The sequence below is a fragment of the Arvicola amphibius genome, chromosome 12, assembly GCF_903992535.2.
Source record: "Arvicola amphibius chromosome 12, mArvAmp1.2, whole genome shotgun sequence".
In the NCBI taxonomy this organism is placed as follows: domain Eukaryota; kingdom Metazoa; phylum Chordata; class Mammalia; order Rodentia; family Cricetidae; genus Arvicola; species Arvicola amphibius.
In genome coordinates this window covers 109,261,441-109,277,401 of record NC_052058.2, presented here as the reverse complement: position 1 = coordinate 109,277,401, position 15,961 = coordinate 109,261,441, and the positions used below count along the sequence as shown (strand labels likewise).

At 44.5% G+C, this 15,961-nt stretch overlaps 1 protein-coding gene across 2 annotated transcripts in view; it reads right to left on the bottom strand.

Annotated features, from left to right (window-relative positions):
* Tnfrsf11a (TNF receptor superfamily member 11a) overlaps window positions 1-15,961 on the bottom strand; it is a 76,772-nt gene that overhangs the window by 3,267 nt on the left and 57,544 nt on the right. For both annotated transcript variants that reach the window (XM_038350096.1, XM_038350097.1), the window contains 3 exons: window positions 14,159-14,272; window positions 12,130-12,182; window positions 9,605-10,385 (listed from right to left, as the gene is read on the bottom strand). In XM_038350096.1, the coding sequence (XP_038206024.1) occupies window positions 9,605-10,385; window positions 12,130-12,182; window positions 14,159-14,272 (948 nt within the window). The remainder of the gene's footprint in view (window positions 1-9,604; window positions 10,386-12,129; window positions 12,183-14,158; window positions 14,273-15,961) is intronic.

Sequence of the window (15,961 nt, the reverse complement as noted above, 5' to 3'; positions counted from 1 at the left end):
AGAGAGAGAGAGAGAGAGAGAGAGAGAGAGAGAGAGAGAGAGAAAAGGGGGATAGAAAGAAATCCAGTCCTATCCTTCCTCAATGGATAACTGGAAGTAAGCAGTCTTAGTAATAAAACTCCTGGCAAGCAGGAAGTCTAACAGACATCAGGAAACCTGTCTCCTTTTAAAGATTAAGTTTCCAGAAATCTCTCAGGTGAAAAATAACTGGCCAAACCCCCAACACTCAGCATCACCAACAATCCTTTGGTCTGAACAGGGACATGCCAGTGAGATCATGGCATCAGGTCTCCAGTCCTCCCCGTTCATGCCTATCTTTTGTTGTGAGCCAGCTTAACCATGATTTATGTAAATACAATGAGGTTTGCGCTACCCTCCTGAAGGAAGTTTCCTCGAACTTGGAAAGGCTTAATCAGACAGTGACTAAGGTGCTATGGGCAATCAGGAAATTACTTTGGGGTAGCCTTCCTCCTGCTGGTGGGTACCTCCTGAGAAGCCAGTGTGGAAGCACAGTGAAAAGCCCATGGGAAGATAAAGATTTTAAATGTGAGCAACAAATCCAAAGACTCAAAGGCCGGTGATTCCTGCTGTTCCCCTAGGGTGCACAGCACACCATCAGGGAGCCTAGCTAGTGTTTCTACCTCCCTGCTCACTTGGAAGGTCGCCTGCAGCTGCTTCTAACCTGCACTGTGCACTAAACAGACCTTATCTATGACTTTCTCTCCCATCTCTTGTTAGTTCTCATGTTTTCACCAGATAAACTCAGGGGAAAGTCAAAACAAGAAACCAAGGTAACACAGACATGTCACAAATGTAATAGTCTAACTAAACACATGCCACGTGTATTTAATACAATAGATAACTGTGAGTTGCTTAGAGTATGGTTTTCCTCGGTACAGCCACTCTACTGTTTTATTATGACATCATTTAATATGTTCTTCAATATATTAAACCATAGAGGGCCTCTTGATCTAGTACAGGATTGATTTATAATTCTGGATTTAATCTCATCTCTTCTCCTTGTCATACTTAGATTTATCTGGTGGTATCATGGTACATGGAATTTATTTATCATTAGCAATTTTATCTTCCAGCAAACCATCACGGCCAGCCCACTGCTGCTTACTTCTCTTCTGTCAGAATCTCAGATAATCAGAACCAGTAAAACCCTGAGCTTTGTATGCTACACAAAGATGTGCATGTGACTTCAATAGTGACTTCAGAGGCAATGGTACGGTGCTTTACGGCATAAGCCCCACCGTCAGATATTTGAATTATGGATGCACTGCTCAATGGCTTCGTCATTCTGGATGAGGAACTCACTCCATAAGATTTCCATAAGTAATTAAGATAATGAACACAAAGTACTTATTGCACGGTTAAGCAAATCTTTCTGCGAGTGCATTATACGTATGCACGGATAATATGCAGGTACATACACAAAGCCCAAAGTCAAGCGTCCTCACACTCTACTTGATTTCCTGAGGCAGTATCTATCACTGAACCTGGAGCTCGCTGACTGGACTGGCTGGGCAGGGAGCTCCTAGGGTCCGTTTCCATGCCCCAGCCTGGGGATTACGGGCGTACACTGCTACATATGGATCTTTAAGTGGATGCTGGGACGTGATCCAAATTCAGATCCTTACATTTGCTCAGCAAGAACTTGGCACTGAGGCATCTCCTTACTTCCAGTAATGAATGTATGTCACTGATAGGTCTGTAAACTTTCGGCAATGGCGGCCATGTCCCTGCTCTCTGAATGTGGTGGAGCTGGTATGTAAAAGTTATTCAAAATTAGGACTGAAAAGCCAGAATTCCATGGGCATATTTTTGTTACATTTAAAATGGGTTAGTTGACTTCACATTAATATTTAATGTGACTTGGCTAGACAAAAGATCAGATAACATGACAGTGTTAAAAGCAGTGTCTAAGACAATAGGAATGATGAACAAATGACGTGCTTCATTATAATCAGAATGATGTTTGCACTGTACTGAATCCACACTTTATATAGAATACTGTTTCTACATTTACTTGTAGAAAATGTCTTCCTCAGGCAGAAAGCACAGGCTTGGTTCTGAGAAGACACTTCCTGGCAGAATTTGCATTCTCAAGCAAGGGAATGCAGTCTTCTCGTCACAAAAGCGTATCACGTTGTGTAAGATGCATATCATATGAATATTAAATCACAAGAAGCAGCCAGATAAGACGACCAAATTGTCATGGAGATTTCCCCATGACGAGAACTAAAAATATGCACAAATACACTCAAACATTTTATATTTCACCCATATGCTTCTCATGCGGCTTTACTTTTTATGGCAATGCAAGTTCTGTTTCAAGCATTCGGGAGACATTGAGCATGTGATACCAGGGAAGGAAGTAATGTACAACAGTTCCATTCTGAATCATGCTGAGAATTAGTTAGAGGCTGCATGGAGCAAGCCCTTCCCAAACGAGGTCTATCGGCTCAGAATAGAGGATAGTACTAAGACAAAAAATATGTGAAGGAATTTTTCTTTTTCCACTTTCATGTGTTTGCAGTATGTATGTGCATGTGCACGTGTGTGGGCACATATATGTGGGTACGGGTGAGTGTGTATGTGCATGTGCATGTGGAGGGCCAAGGATGATTGAAAATATCTCTCTTCTACCTTGTTCACAAAAGCAGAGACTCTCAATCAAGCCCGGAACTTGCTGATAGACTAATCTTGCTTGTTTTGGGGATCCTCTGTTTTGGCTTCTGGGCCTAGAATTACAAGCAGACTTCCACATGAACCTGGCATTTATGTGGGTTCTGGGGGTCTGAACTCGGGCCCTCATACTCCTGCTGAAGTGTTTTAATGGCTGAGCCAGCTAACTAGACCACATTTTTCATATATTTTGAAATAATGTGTTGACTTTTAACATTAATGAATGCCAAATATTACTGACAAGTAAATTGATGGAGGAGTGTCTATGTGTTAATTTCATTGGCTAATAAAGAAACTGCCTCAGCCCTTTAAGAGAACAGAAAATTAGGTAGGCAGAGTAGACAGAACAGAATGCTGGGTAGCAGGCAGTGGGCAGACGCTTCAGGCAGTCGCCATAGGCAGTCACCATGCTTCTCCTCTCCGAGATGGACGCAGGTTAAGAGCTCCCCTGGTAAGCGATCCACCTCGTGGTGCTACACAGATTACTAAATATGGGTTAAAGCAAGATATGAGAATCAACCAATAAGAAGCTACAGATAACAGGCCAGGCAGTATTTAAATGAATACAGTTTCCATGTAATTATTTCGGGTATAAAGCTAGCCGGGTGGCGGAACACAGCCTGCCTCTTCCTTCAACAGTAAATTATAAAACTTCCTCCTCCAGTGCCCTGGGCTCCCAGGATTCTGCTAGGGAGGGTCTGGACCGCTAGGTTAAAGCAGCTTGACTTGCCTGTTTCTGTCTCTGCTCTCTGCACTGGTAAATGTGTCCAGGGTCGTCAGAGCCGGTTCTTCAATCCCCTTCTCCCCTACCCAAAACCGTAGACATGGGTGGCTGAGACTACATTGGTGAAAGGACAATTTCCTGTTTCTGTGTTTATTCTGTTTAAATTTACAAGCATATAAATAGATGTTCATGATCATACGGAGACCAAGCCACTTTTGGAGATACCCAAAAGTGGAGGGACAAGAAGCTTATGAAAATTCCTAGTGACTGCTTGTGGCTGCTGGCAATGGTTAACCTTCATTGTCACCTTGACTGGATTTAGAATTATCTAGTAGACTGGTCACATTTTTGGATGTGTCCTTGGTGGAGTCATCTCCAGAAAGGCTTAACTGAGAGTGAAAGACCTGAATGTGAGTATGGGGGGGGGGGGGCTCACAGTCGAGGGTGGGGCAGGTGGAATAGAAAGGGGAAAGGAGAGAACCACCAAGCTCTGGCATGCCTTTCCTCCACTTGCGGTCATGCGATGTGAACCATCCTCTCTGCCACACCTTTACCAATGTGCTGGACTGAATCCTGGGCCATAAACTTTCCCTCCTCACTGAGTTGCTTCTGTCAGGTATTTGTATAGTAACATGAAAAATAACTAATGCATTGGCTGCCGGCTTGCTGATAAAGGCTGTGATAGCATCTAGGCTTGTCTAGAAAAGCCAGCATCATGACAAACAGGTCACAGACCAGGCAGCCAGGCTGTAGGACTTCACATCTGAAATGGCAGGTTCTTCTTACTTTATCATCAATCCATTCTTATTTTCAAAGCTCCAGACAGTTGATAGGGGTTTGGTGGGAAAGATCACAGAGCTGGGTTCCTCAAGGGGTGCTTCCGTCCTGTAAATGAGCAACCCTTTCCAGCTCAGAAATGGCTGAAAGATATGGGTGATTTTGGAAGCTGAAGCAGGATAACGGGTCAGCAGAAGACATGGTAAACACAAGCAGCTGTTATTCTTTCCTCTAGAATACCAGTTCTCCATTGGGACAGTGAAAACTCTCCTAATTCCCTGTAGGAGGGTGTCATGTCTGGACAGGAAGGCTCCCATAGGCTTATAAATTTGAATGCTTGATCCCCAGTTAGTGGACCTGTTTAGCAAGGATCAGGAAGTGTGGCTTTTGTTGGAGGTGGTGTGTAACTGGAAGTAGGCTTTGAGGTCTCAAACGCCCAAGCTCTTTCTTGCTCTCTCTTTGCTCTGGGAACTTCGCTAATCACGCACTAACTCGCTGGAACGGTAAGCAAGCCCCCAGCTAAAGGCTTTCTTGTGTGAGTTGCCCTGGTCACGGGGTCTCTTCACAGCACTAGAACAGTGAGTAGGACGGAGGCTGGCCCAGGGCTGAGGTACTACCGTGAGGGGCCTGACCTATTCAGAGGACACGAAGACTTGGGACTTTGGACTGGACATGAGACTGAATGCTATAACTGGGGCTTATGGGCAGTCAGAGTAGGAAATTGGAAGGCAACAGGGCTGAGAGCTAAAATGGAGGCCCAGCTAGAGAGGTTTCAGAGATAACAATGTTAGTGGCCAGGGTACAGATAATTCCTGTAATACTGTAGCAAGGAATGTGGTTGCTTTCTGCCCCTGTCCTAAAAATGTGCTGGAGGCAAAGTGAAAGAGCTTTGGACTAACATCATTAACTGGAGATTTCAAGACAGTCTAGTATTGGCTGTGTCATGTGGTTATTAATGATTACTCGAATGTAGATCTATAATGAAAAAGAACAAGCAAGGCAAAAAGCAATAAATGTACAATCTGAAGAGAAAGAGAACCAGGAAATGCAATGCCGGATCCAATTCGCCCAATGCTTAGTGGAATAAACAGAGAGTGCCCTCAAGGCAAGACCCCACCAGCTAATCCCGAAGCTTGTGAAAGAAAAGGCCTAAGGAGTTATTTCTTCCTAAAGAGCTACAGCCAAGAAAAACACGCACAAATATAAATTAAGAATAGGGCTGTTTCCAGCTCCAGAAAGCAGCGAGACTTGGCAGTTTCAGCCATGTAGTTCTTGATTTAAGAGTGCAGACGTAAAGGTGTTGTGGAATATTCCGCCATGGTTAAATAGACCATGTAGCAGGGCTGTCCCTGCATAGGGACTAAAGAGGCCATTGTGTGAGGCTGTGAAGGCAAACTATGGATTCACTGGAAGCCCCACGATGCTGGAGAACCATGGGCTATATGCCAAGGAGGGTTGCATACAGGGTGTTGAGCCAGCCCCAGGAAAGGAGGCATTGCTCTCAACAAAGCTAGAAAGCATGGGAGAATCAAAGAGCTATCAAGCTCTTTGACATCAGACACGGAGCTCCAGGATTTGAGGTTTGCCCCGCCAGGTTTCAGTCTTGCTTTGTCCAGTACGTCCTCGCTATGACTTCTTGTTCTCTCTTTTGGAATGATAATGCCACTGTTTTTGGAAGTCTGTGACTTGCTTTTGCTTTAACAGAGGGTTACAATTAAGAGGTCACCTTGAATCTCAGAAGAGACTTTGGACTTCTTTTTTATTCTGAGACAGGTTTCTCTCTGTAGTCCTGGCCATCCTGAAACTCACTCGGTAGATTAGGTTAGCCTCAGATTTACAGAGATCCGCCTGTCTCTGCCTCCCAAATGCTGGGATTAAAGGCGTGTGCCACCACCGCCCAATGAGACTTTGGACCTTAAAACAGTTTGAAACTGTGACAGACTACAGGGACTTTGAATTTGAACTTAATGCACTTTGCATTATGATATAGATACAAGTTTATGGGAACCAAAGAGTGGAATGCAGTGGTTTGTCGCCCAGAACCTCATAGATTTGAAAGTTTTGTTCTCATTTGGTGGATTGTTTAGGAAGAATTAGGAGACATCACCTTGTCAGAGAAGATGTGGCTTTGTTCAAGGAGATATGTTACTTGGGGTTTGAGGTTTCAAAGACCCATGCCAGGCCCGGTCTCTTGCTCTCTCTGCCTCCTGCCCGTAGATCAGCTCTCAGCTGCTGCTCCACCGTCCTGTCTTCCTGCTGCCACCATGCTTCCCATCATAATCATGGACACTCTAAAACTACAGCAAGCCCCCAATCAAATGCTTCCTTTTAGAAACTGCCTTGGTGATGGAGTCTTTTTACAGCAAGATTGTTACCAACGGGATTGTAACCACGGTAACCATCATGAGCCCAGAATTAAGCATCACTTATGAATCAAGTCCTGGTAAGACAAAATCTTCACTGGTTTCTGCTACTAATTCTCACTATTCGTTAAGAGTAGGGGCATCACTAGAGTAGACTTGACAACCATGAGTATTTTCTCAAGTTATCTCTATCTGTGGAGCTTTCTGAATTTATGTTTTGTCAAAAGCTGGTAGCATATGCTAGAGATACGACTCAGCAGGCAAAGTCAGAGGTTGCTGGCCGTCAGAGCTTGATCCCTGACTCACAATGTGGACAGAGAGAACAGATTGCCAAAAGCTGACTTCTACATAAGAGTCATGGTACATGTGCACACACATGCACACACATACTAGGTAAAATGTGGTTAAAACAAGACCATATGGTACTCTTTCCTTTAGAAGTCCCCAGTTAGACACCACTTGATTTGGCTATAAGTTTAAGTGAACAGAATAACAACCTGGTATAAACCTAAAATCCCAGAAACAAGGTTACCTTCTTTAAGTCCTCAGAGCACATGACTTGTAGGAGGGTGGGACAGGGCCTTCTCTTTCCCCAAGCATCACACAGCTTCACACACATTATAGAGTCTGAATTATGACAGTTTGAAAAAGCTAAGAATATACTATTTTGACCATAAGGACTGTTTGTATAGAAGTAATTATGGAGAGAATGGGGTGGCCTTAAAAATCAATCTGGCTACTGCTTCTCAGGCGAGAATTAATTTGGCCTGCTAGTGGTGATGAGCTGGTTCTGCTGATATTCTGCACGGCTAAACATCAGACAAAAAAAAAAAAAAAGAATCATATACCACACTGCCATGGTCTGATTCAGTAAAGAGGAAACAAAGTATGGATTCTGGAATTAGAACACTGTAACCTATATTATTCCAGAACTACCTGGCTAAAAAATGTGAGGAACTCTTTTACGGTGACAGTATTGGAATAAGAGCTCTTCTCTAGTGAACAGAAGTGTACAGAGGACACAAGTGAAAGAAAGGTGGCAATGATGGTACCCGATGTTGGGATTTAATATGAACTGTGCACTCCCCAACTTAATATGAACAGCATTCCTCCAACTTCTGTAATCCTTGAAGTGAGAATTTATCCTCTAATAATTCAAGTATTTAAACTCAGAGCTCACCTTAAATCAAAAAGAAAATGATAATTATGGAAGTAGGACACTCTTAATGTTAAACAAAAAATATGTTTATACTTATCCAGAGTCATCATATAATGTGTAAGAACTACACTATTCAAAGGGTACAAAGGCCAGACTCTATGTTCCCACCATTACATATGTTATAGAAATACTAAACTAAATAAAACATAATGCTTTGTTTCAAAAAAAAAAAGCGCTGTCGACTTTTTGCAAATTAACACTGTCTGCTGATGACATGTGATATCTTTTCCTCTATGCCTAGGGAGTATATGGTTGACACCGCAGACTACTGTTTTTACTCTAAGTGGAGGACAAAGTTTGGTTTGGGGCTTTGTGCTTCTTTCTCCCTCCATGTCCCACACCATGCACACATTTTCTTCAAAGTTCTAGAGTCCTGAAGAGGAAAATCAAATCAGTTCTCTCCATATGCAGAATGTCTCCTCTCCTTCAGTCCGACAGCTGAGAATGGAACGGTGTGTCTGTGTGTCCACACCAGCCACAGAGACGGAAGTGCACACTGCTCTACCAGTCAAGGCGGGAACTACATTACCTTGTGGCAAAGACAGCCTTTGTGCTTTAGGGCTCAATCTGGCCAGGCCCTGGCTGTAAAATGCAGCTGCTGGCACCACTTGAAGTCCCAACCAAGAGCAGGAAAAGAAAGACACCTCTGGGGAGGGGGATCCCACATGGGCTTTGTTTCCTCCCTCTTCTCTCCTCCTTCCCTTCTTTCCCTCCCTCCCTTATTTCCCTCCCTCTCTCCTCCTTTTCTCCTTTCTTTCTTCTTTCCTCCCTCCTTCTCTCTCTCCTATCCTTCCCCCAGTTGGGGGATTCGGAGAAGCCTTTAAAGTGGTACATACCCATATATTCATCCCCCCCCCCCCGAGAATGATTACAGCTTACTAAAGATTCTCAGTGAGCTCCCTGCCTCTGACCAGGCTAATAATACCCAGAGGACATCCTCACCATCAGGTATGAAGTCCTCTATGATGCATAATTTTTAACAGATGGTGTTCTACCCTCAGGCAAAAAGTCATAATATTATCATTGGTTATCATTGGTGGGCAATTTGTGTTCCAGCAATGTTGCGGAAACAAATCTCTGTAGTGATACTTGATTGTAAATTGTTGTCTGGGTTTAATAAACATTAAATGTGGTAGCTAAAAAAGGGACTTTTCTTAGAAAGCAACAAAAGGCACTTACTGCATCCTTAACTTGCTACTTAAATAAATCATAAAGGATCAACTAAACAGTTTTGTTTGTCCTCAGATTTAGAAGCTGAGGCTTCTTTTACCCACCCCTCCCCAAATATGAGGGAACACCATGATTCAGTCACTCCTAAAATGACTATTGACTTTGTCTTTCAGGGTTTGGTCCTGAGGCTGGAGCACTAACTGCAAATCCAACCATGAGAAGCCAGAAGGCAGAGGACTCAGGCATGCGTAAGGTGGTAGCAGCCTGCCTGGAGGACGGTGTCATGACAACAGTCAACCAGCCCACAACACAAAGTCCCTGTCAAGATGCTCTGCAGAGGGCTGGACATTTGTTCAGCTGGTAGAATGCTTGGCCAACACACATGAAGCCCCAGTAAACGTGGTGAGATGCCCTACACTTGTAAGTCTGGTATTGGGAAGATGGAGTCTGAAGGAGGAGAAGCTCAAAGTCATGTAGAGTGAGTTTGGGGCCGGCCTGGGCTACAAGAGACCCTGTGACAATTAGCAGAGAAAGGAGTTGGGCTGTGTGTCTCTCGTGCTGGTTTTCTTTTCTCCAGAAGATTGTAAAATACGCTTCTGACCCTTCACCCAAGACAGGCATTCGGCCCAAAAGTGGGAACCCAGGAAAGCTACTTACCAGATACAGGTGGCTGGTCACTGGGGGAACCCCCAGATCCTGAGGCCCCCCTCTCCGAGCTTGGAAGCTTTGCATCAGCCCTGTCCTGGGGCTGTCCTCCTGCCTCTGCCATACTGGCTGCTGCTTCGCTGGGAAGGCCCATGCTGTAGGCACACTGGGGCAAGGGTCCACATTTCAGAGAACCCAGAAGCGGTTCATGGTCCTCCCCAGGAGTGTTTCCACAGCCCGGGTAGCCATCTGTTGAGTTGGAGTTGGCCACCCAGGGCAGGCAACTGTCATCCTCTATTTCTCTTTTCAAGTACTTTTCGGGGGACAAAGGGATACAATCAGTTCTGCATGGGGGTGCAAGGAAGCTGCAGCCTTCGGACTCAGCCGTGCTCTCAGTCCCTGTGAAACACTGGCTTAAACTGTCATTCTCCCCCACTTCTAGAGGCTCCTGGAAAGGGGGTGTGGATTTGCTCCCGGGCTGGATCAGGAACAGCGAACCATCAGAGAGCTGTGAGGGCCGGTCTGTGTACTCATCCTCTGTGGGAATCTTCCTTGAGAGGTCCCCCTGGATCTCGACTTCGCTGACCAATGTGAACATCCTGGCATCTCTACCCTCGGCACAGGGTCCACCTGCTGCACACACAGGCTCACAGACCCCAGAACCACCTTCCAGATAGCACATGTTTTTTGGAAGCATCTTCTCCCCTAGAGTCATCAGTAACACTCCTTCACGTGCTTCTTGATGACCAGAGGTTGCTGAGTGTGCACCAACACAGCAGTCACCCGAGGACTCCTGAGGATGTAAATTCAGAATATCCAGTTACTACGTTTGCCTAACCCCTGCAGAAGAGTGTTGCTATGTACTGCTTCCTCCTAGACAATTACAGGTGGCCCATACTTCATGGATTTGTTTATGTTGCTTAAAGTTACAGAGTACGGAAGAACTCTGGAAAGGGACACAAACAGAAATAAATGAATTTTCACTGCAATGAATGGCATCTGCACACTACAGGTGAAGAGGTAATGCAAGTAACACCTGGACACATCTGTCTCTAGCAAAACGACGACAGATGCACAACTGCTGAATTGCAGGCCACAGCTCTGCCTGCAGCGTGCTTTAGTTCTGTGAGTCCTGTAACTCAGCAAATGAGAAGCTTATAGAAAATGTAATGCTGGGAAGGGAGAGAGGAGAGCGGATGCTGTGGCATTGGAGCTGAATTATAGAAACCAGACCAATGTCTGCAGCTGATAGATCTTATACTCATAACAGATGTAAAGGACAAACTAGAATAATTAGCATTTTAATATCAAATTTGGATTGGAAGATAGCTAAGTCACTCTTAAGTTTTTGTTGTTTAGTTTTGGATTTTTGAGACACAGTCTTATGTAACTGAAGCTGGTCTTCTTAGGGAGTACAGGATGACTCTGGATTTCTGATCCTACTGCCTCTACATCCCAGGTGCTTGGATTATAGACAAATGTATTCTCTGTTGGTTTTCAACTCAGGGTTTTGTGCCTGCTTGGCAAGCACTCTTTCAATTGAGCTACAAGACCAGGGCCACAACTGAATAAATGTGCTTATCTATCTATCTATCTATCTATCTATCTACCTACCTACCTACCTACCTTTAAGGAGAGAGTGAGTGGAACACGAGCATCCATTGTTTTCTTTTTAAAAAATTTATTTTTATTTTTAACTTTGTGTGTGTGTGTGTGTGTGTGTGTGTGTGGTGTTCACACCTATGCATCTGGGTCTAGTTGTCCTAGCCGGCCAGAAGAGGGCATAGAATCCCCTTGCACTGCAGTTGCAGGCTGTGAGCACCTGTGGCTGTCAGCTGCCTAAGGAGAGTGCTGAGAACTGAACTCAGCCTTCTGGGGAGAAGTGCATGCTCCAAACCACTAAGCCATCGCTCCAGTACCAGTTCTGTTTCTGTTTATTTTTCTATTTTGACAGAGACTACTTATTCTTAAGGAACATGCATTTACACACTTACAAACAGAGGACTTCACAATCTCCATTCACTCTGAAGTGATTCCAGACTCACTTGGTTCACAGACAGAAAGAGCAAAGACTAAATCTGTGTGATAAAGTGTGAGCTACTGATGAATCCAAGCATTGGGCATCAGGCTTCTCATTGCAATACTCTTAATATTTTTCAATAATTTTAGAAGTTATGACAAAGGAGAATATTTATTAAATAACTACAGAGTAAAGGAAAGTCGTAGATGGTTTCTCCTATGAATCTGCAGTAGGTGATCATGTCCAGTTCTAAAACTACGTATACAGAGACAACAGAATTGGAATGAAGACTGTTGTCTGGCTCAGGGGTCGTACGCTTGCACCATTCGGTGTCCAGCCTGGGATCAGGGAAGGCATGGGAATGGGACGGGATGAAGACAATGGGCACTGACTTACTGAACAGGGATCAGTTCTCGGACAGAGTTTTTACTGCCTGGTAGGCAGTGTGCTCCACAGCTAGCCAGCTGCAGCTCTAGAGACTGTGGCAGGGCTTAGAGGAGGCAGTAAACACTTTTACCTGGTTTCCACTTAGGCTGCTGCAAGCATCATTGACCCAGTTCCACAAATTAGCTGGAAAAAAAGAGAAGATATAACTATATGTTATAATTTTCTACTTATTTTTAATATAAATTTTATCTTATATATTTAGCTTAACATTATGATGCTATAAGATAAATATAGATGGCAAAGTTGTTACTATAATAAAATGGATTAACTTATCCATCATGTTAAATGGTGACCTGTATGTGGCAAGAAGTGCCAAAATCAACTGAATTAGCAAAACGTCTCACACTGTACTACACTCTTCCCTGGGTGTGTTTATCCTATACATCTGCTGCTGTAGCCTCTGACCTACACCTCCCCATTTCCTTCCTCCTGCCCCTGCCCATCACTATTTCCTTCTCTTCCTTTGTGTATTGACTTTCTCCCATTTTAGATAAGTCTACGTAAACATACCCGCTGTAAGTGTCACAGTAAGGCACTAGCATTATAATTCAGCCAGGGTTGGGGCTGAACCCCCATGGCAGAGAGCTCGCCTGGCATGCACAAAGATCCGGGGTCCATCCTCAGCATGGGGGTGCAACAAGACCAGTATGTGCCTCACTCAGTAGGACAGTACTTGCTTAACAAAAGAAAAGACCTGGGTTCAGTCTCCAGCACAGGAGTGGGAGTCAACCAACCAATTAATAAATTAACTGGTTTAAACACTCTGAAGGCATCTTACTTTTTAACAACAGAACTTGCTGATCTCTAAAGGGAAAAACACTCTCAAAGTTAGTTTCTGCCAACTTGACACAAACCTAAATACCTATGAAGAGGGACCCACAACCGGGGGAACTGTCTCGATCAGACTGACCTGTGAACTGTCTAAGGGACTAAGATTGCTGACTGATATGAGAGGGGAGCCCAGCCTATTGTGAGCAATGCCAGCCCTGGGCAGGAGGGCCTGGACTGTCTAAGACAGGTAGCTGAGGAGCTGGAGAGATGTCTCTGTAGTTAAGAACACTGAGTGCTCTTCCAGAGGACCTGGATTCAATTTCCAACACCCACATGTAGGCTCACAATCATCTGTAAGTCTAGCCCCACGGGGTTGATTTCATGTTCTGGCTTCTGAGGATAGTAGGCACGCATGTGGTACAAGACTTACATGTAGACCAAACATCCATACACATACAATACATTTTGAAAAGAAAGGTGGCTGATGAAGACATGGGAAACAAGTCCGTAGGCCATCTCCATGGCCTCTGCTTCAGTTTCTGCCTCCAGGTTCCGGGCTTGAGCCCTGATTTCTGGACACCGAAGTGTAGGATGTAAAGACAAACAGACAAGCAAGCAAATGTCTCTCCCTTCTCAGTCACTTCCGGTCATGGTGTTTATCACGGAAACAGAAACCAAACAAGGACCCACTAATAATCCATCAAACCCCTATGATGCACCCAGATCTGTCATAGTGCAGAACGCACGCATTCTCACTCCATTCAAAACCTTATTGTGCATAAGAGAAAGCAAGATAACCAAGAGAGGGGCACAAGGAAGGTGTATCTGTAACAACAATATGCAAAGTTTTATCCCATCCATTATGAAAATCCAACGTTTTCTTCACTCACTTTGAAGACTGAAGCCAGGAGTTGCGAATTCTTGTGGTTTTGTTTTTGCTTGAATATATGTATGGGATATTTATGTATGTACGTATGTGTGCTGTGCATGCATGTGTATATGCATGTTCATATGTGTGTGCCCATTCGTGTGGTGTGTGTGTGTGTGTGTGTGCATGCGTGCATGTATGTGCACATGACCCCAGGAATCCTCATGAGTCACCCTCTACCGTGCACACTGAGGCAGGATATTTCACTTAAACCCAAGGCTCACTACTACAAGTCATGTAGCTAGCCAGCTTGCTCAAGGGATGCCCTTCTAATCTGCCTGGCCTCAAGTGTGGAATCACAGGTGGGGAGTGAGGAACCACCACCTATGACGCTTTTATGGAAAGTGCCCATATTCTTTTCTTCAAGGCCACTTTTCAGAGGCCACTGTGGACACAATACCTGTCAAGTCTTTCCATCCCTTCCTGTAGTAAACGCCAAAGATGATGGCCGCGACTAATGCGACAGAGACGAAGAGGAGCAGAATGACGAGACTGGGCAAGTAAATCTGGGCTTCTGTGGTGGAAGAAAACAGTGTTAAAGATCACTTCATTCTACCAAGTTAGAAGATGACAAAGTCCTATAAATCCAACCCAAGAATCACGGATGTGGGTGTCTAGGCAGCCAGAAGGGGAGAGCTCCCAGCCCTGAATTCAGAGAGTTCACAGCTGTTAGATGACACACTCCATAGCGTAACCCACCCTGTTCAGGGGTCTCCCCTCCAGGAGAGGGCGGCCCAGGCCCACTGTCCTATCTCCGGTTAAGAATGAGTTGAATGCCATCCATCACACCGTCCTGGCTCGTCTGGCTAAGTTTATCTTTCAACAGCTGCTGTTCTTATTCATGGCCTTATTGCTGCTCTGTGACCTGGTTCTCTGCTTGTTGGGAAGGTCTTTCCCCAAGCTTCTTGTTTCTGGGGTGCAGCCCACCACACAGCCACTCACCTAAAGAAGCCTCTGCTAGCCAGCTACTTTCTTTCAAGTTTTCAAAACCATATTTAGATTAGCTTGACCTACAAATGCTCACAGATAATCACAGACAGATCTAACAAGTAGCCTTCTTTGGCTTGATCAAAATCTTCACATAGATACCCGCACTCTGACTATCACCCCTACCATGCACTGGCATTGGCATTTATGTTTATAGCTCACCCCTAACTCCGTGTGAAAAGAATATCAGCTGGAGAGATGGCTCAGAGGTTAAGAGCACCAACTGCACTTCCAGAGGTCCTGAGTCAATTCCCAGCAACCACATGGTGGCTCACAGTCATCTAGAATAAGGTCTGATGCCCTCTTCTGGCCAGCAGGCATATATGAAGGCAGAATGTTGTATACATAATAAATAAAAACAAACAAATAAATCTTTTAAAAAATGCTATCAAGTAGCTAGCATGTAGAAAGGCACTGGGTAAAATCTCCAACAGACAAGAGAGAGGGAGGAATGGGAGAGGGAGAGAGAGAGAGAGAGAGAGAGAGAGAGAGAGAGAGAGAGAGAGAGAGAGAGAGAGAGAGAGAGAGAGAGAGGGAGGGAGGGAGGGAGGGAGGGAGGGAGGAAGGAAGGAAGGAAGGAAGGAAGGAAGGAAGGAAGGAAGGAAAAGAAAAAAATGAAACTGAGAAGGCAGCTGGAGAGAGGGCTCAGCACTTGAGACCTGGTTGCTCTTCCTGAGAACCCAGATTCAATACCCAGCACCTACATGGTGTCTTCCATGACTGTCTGTAACTCCTGTCCTAGGGGATCCAATTCCCTCTTCGGGCCTCCTCGGGCACTTAGTATACATGATATGAACATGAATAAATGGAGATAAAACACTCACACACATAAAATAAACATTTTTTTAAAAAAGAGAAAAATCTCATACTGTTCAAAAATAGACAAAACAAAATGATGGAACTGGAGATACAGCTCAGCAGTTAAAAGCACTGGCTGCTCTTCCAAAGGACCTGTGTTTAGTTCCTAGCACCCACATGGTAGTACATAACTGTCTGAAGTCCAATGTCAGAGGATCCAGAGGATGCTATGCCCTCTCCTCGCCTCCTGGAGCAATGCACGTATGTGGTGCACAAACATAAACATATTAACATATCCATACACAAAAAATAAAAAATAAGTCTTTTAAACAAATAAAATGCTGATGAAAAATGAAAATAATACCAAGACGATCGTGGGCAGAATGAGCTGAAGAGCACAAACGAATCCCTGTCATTA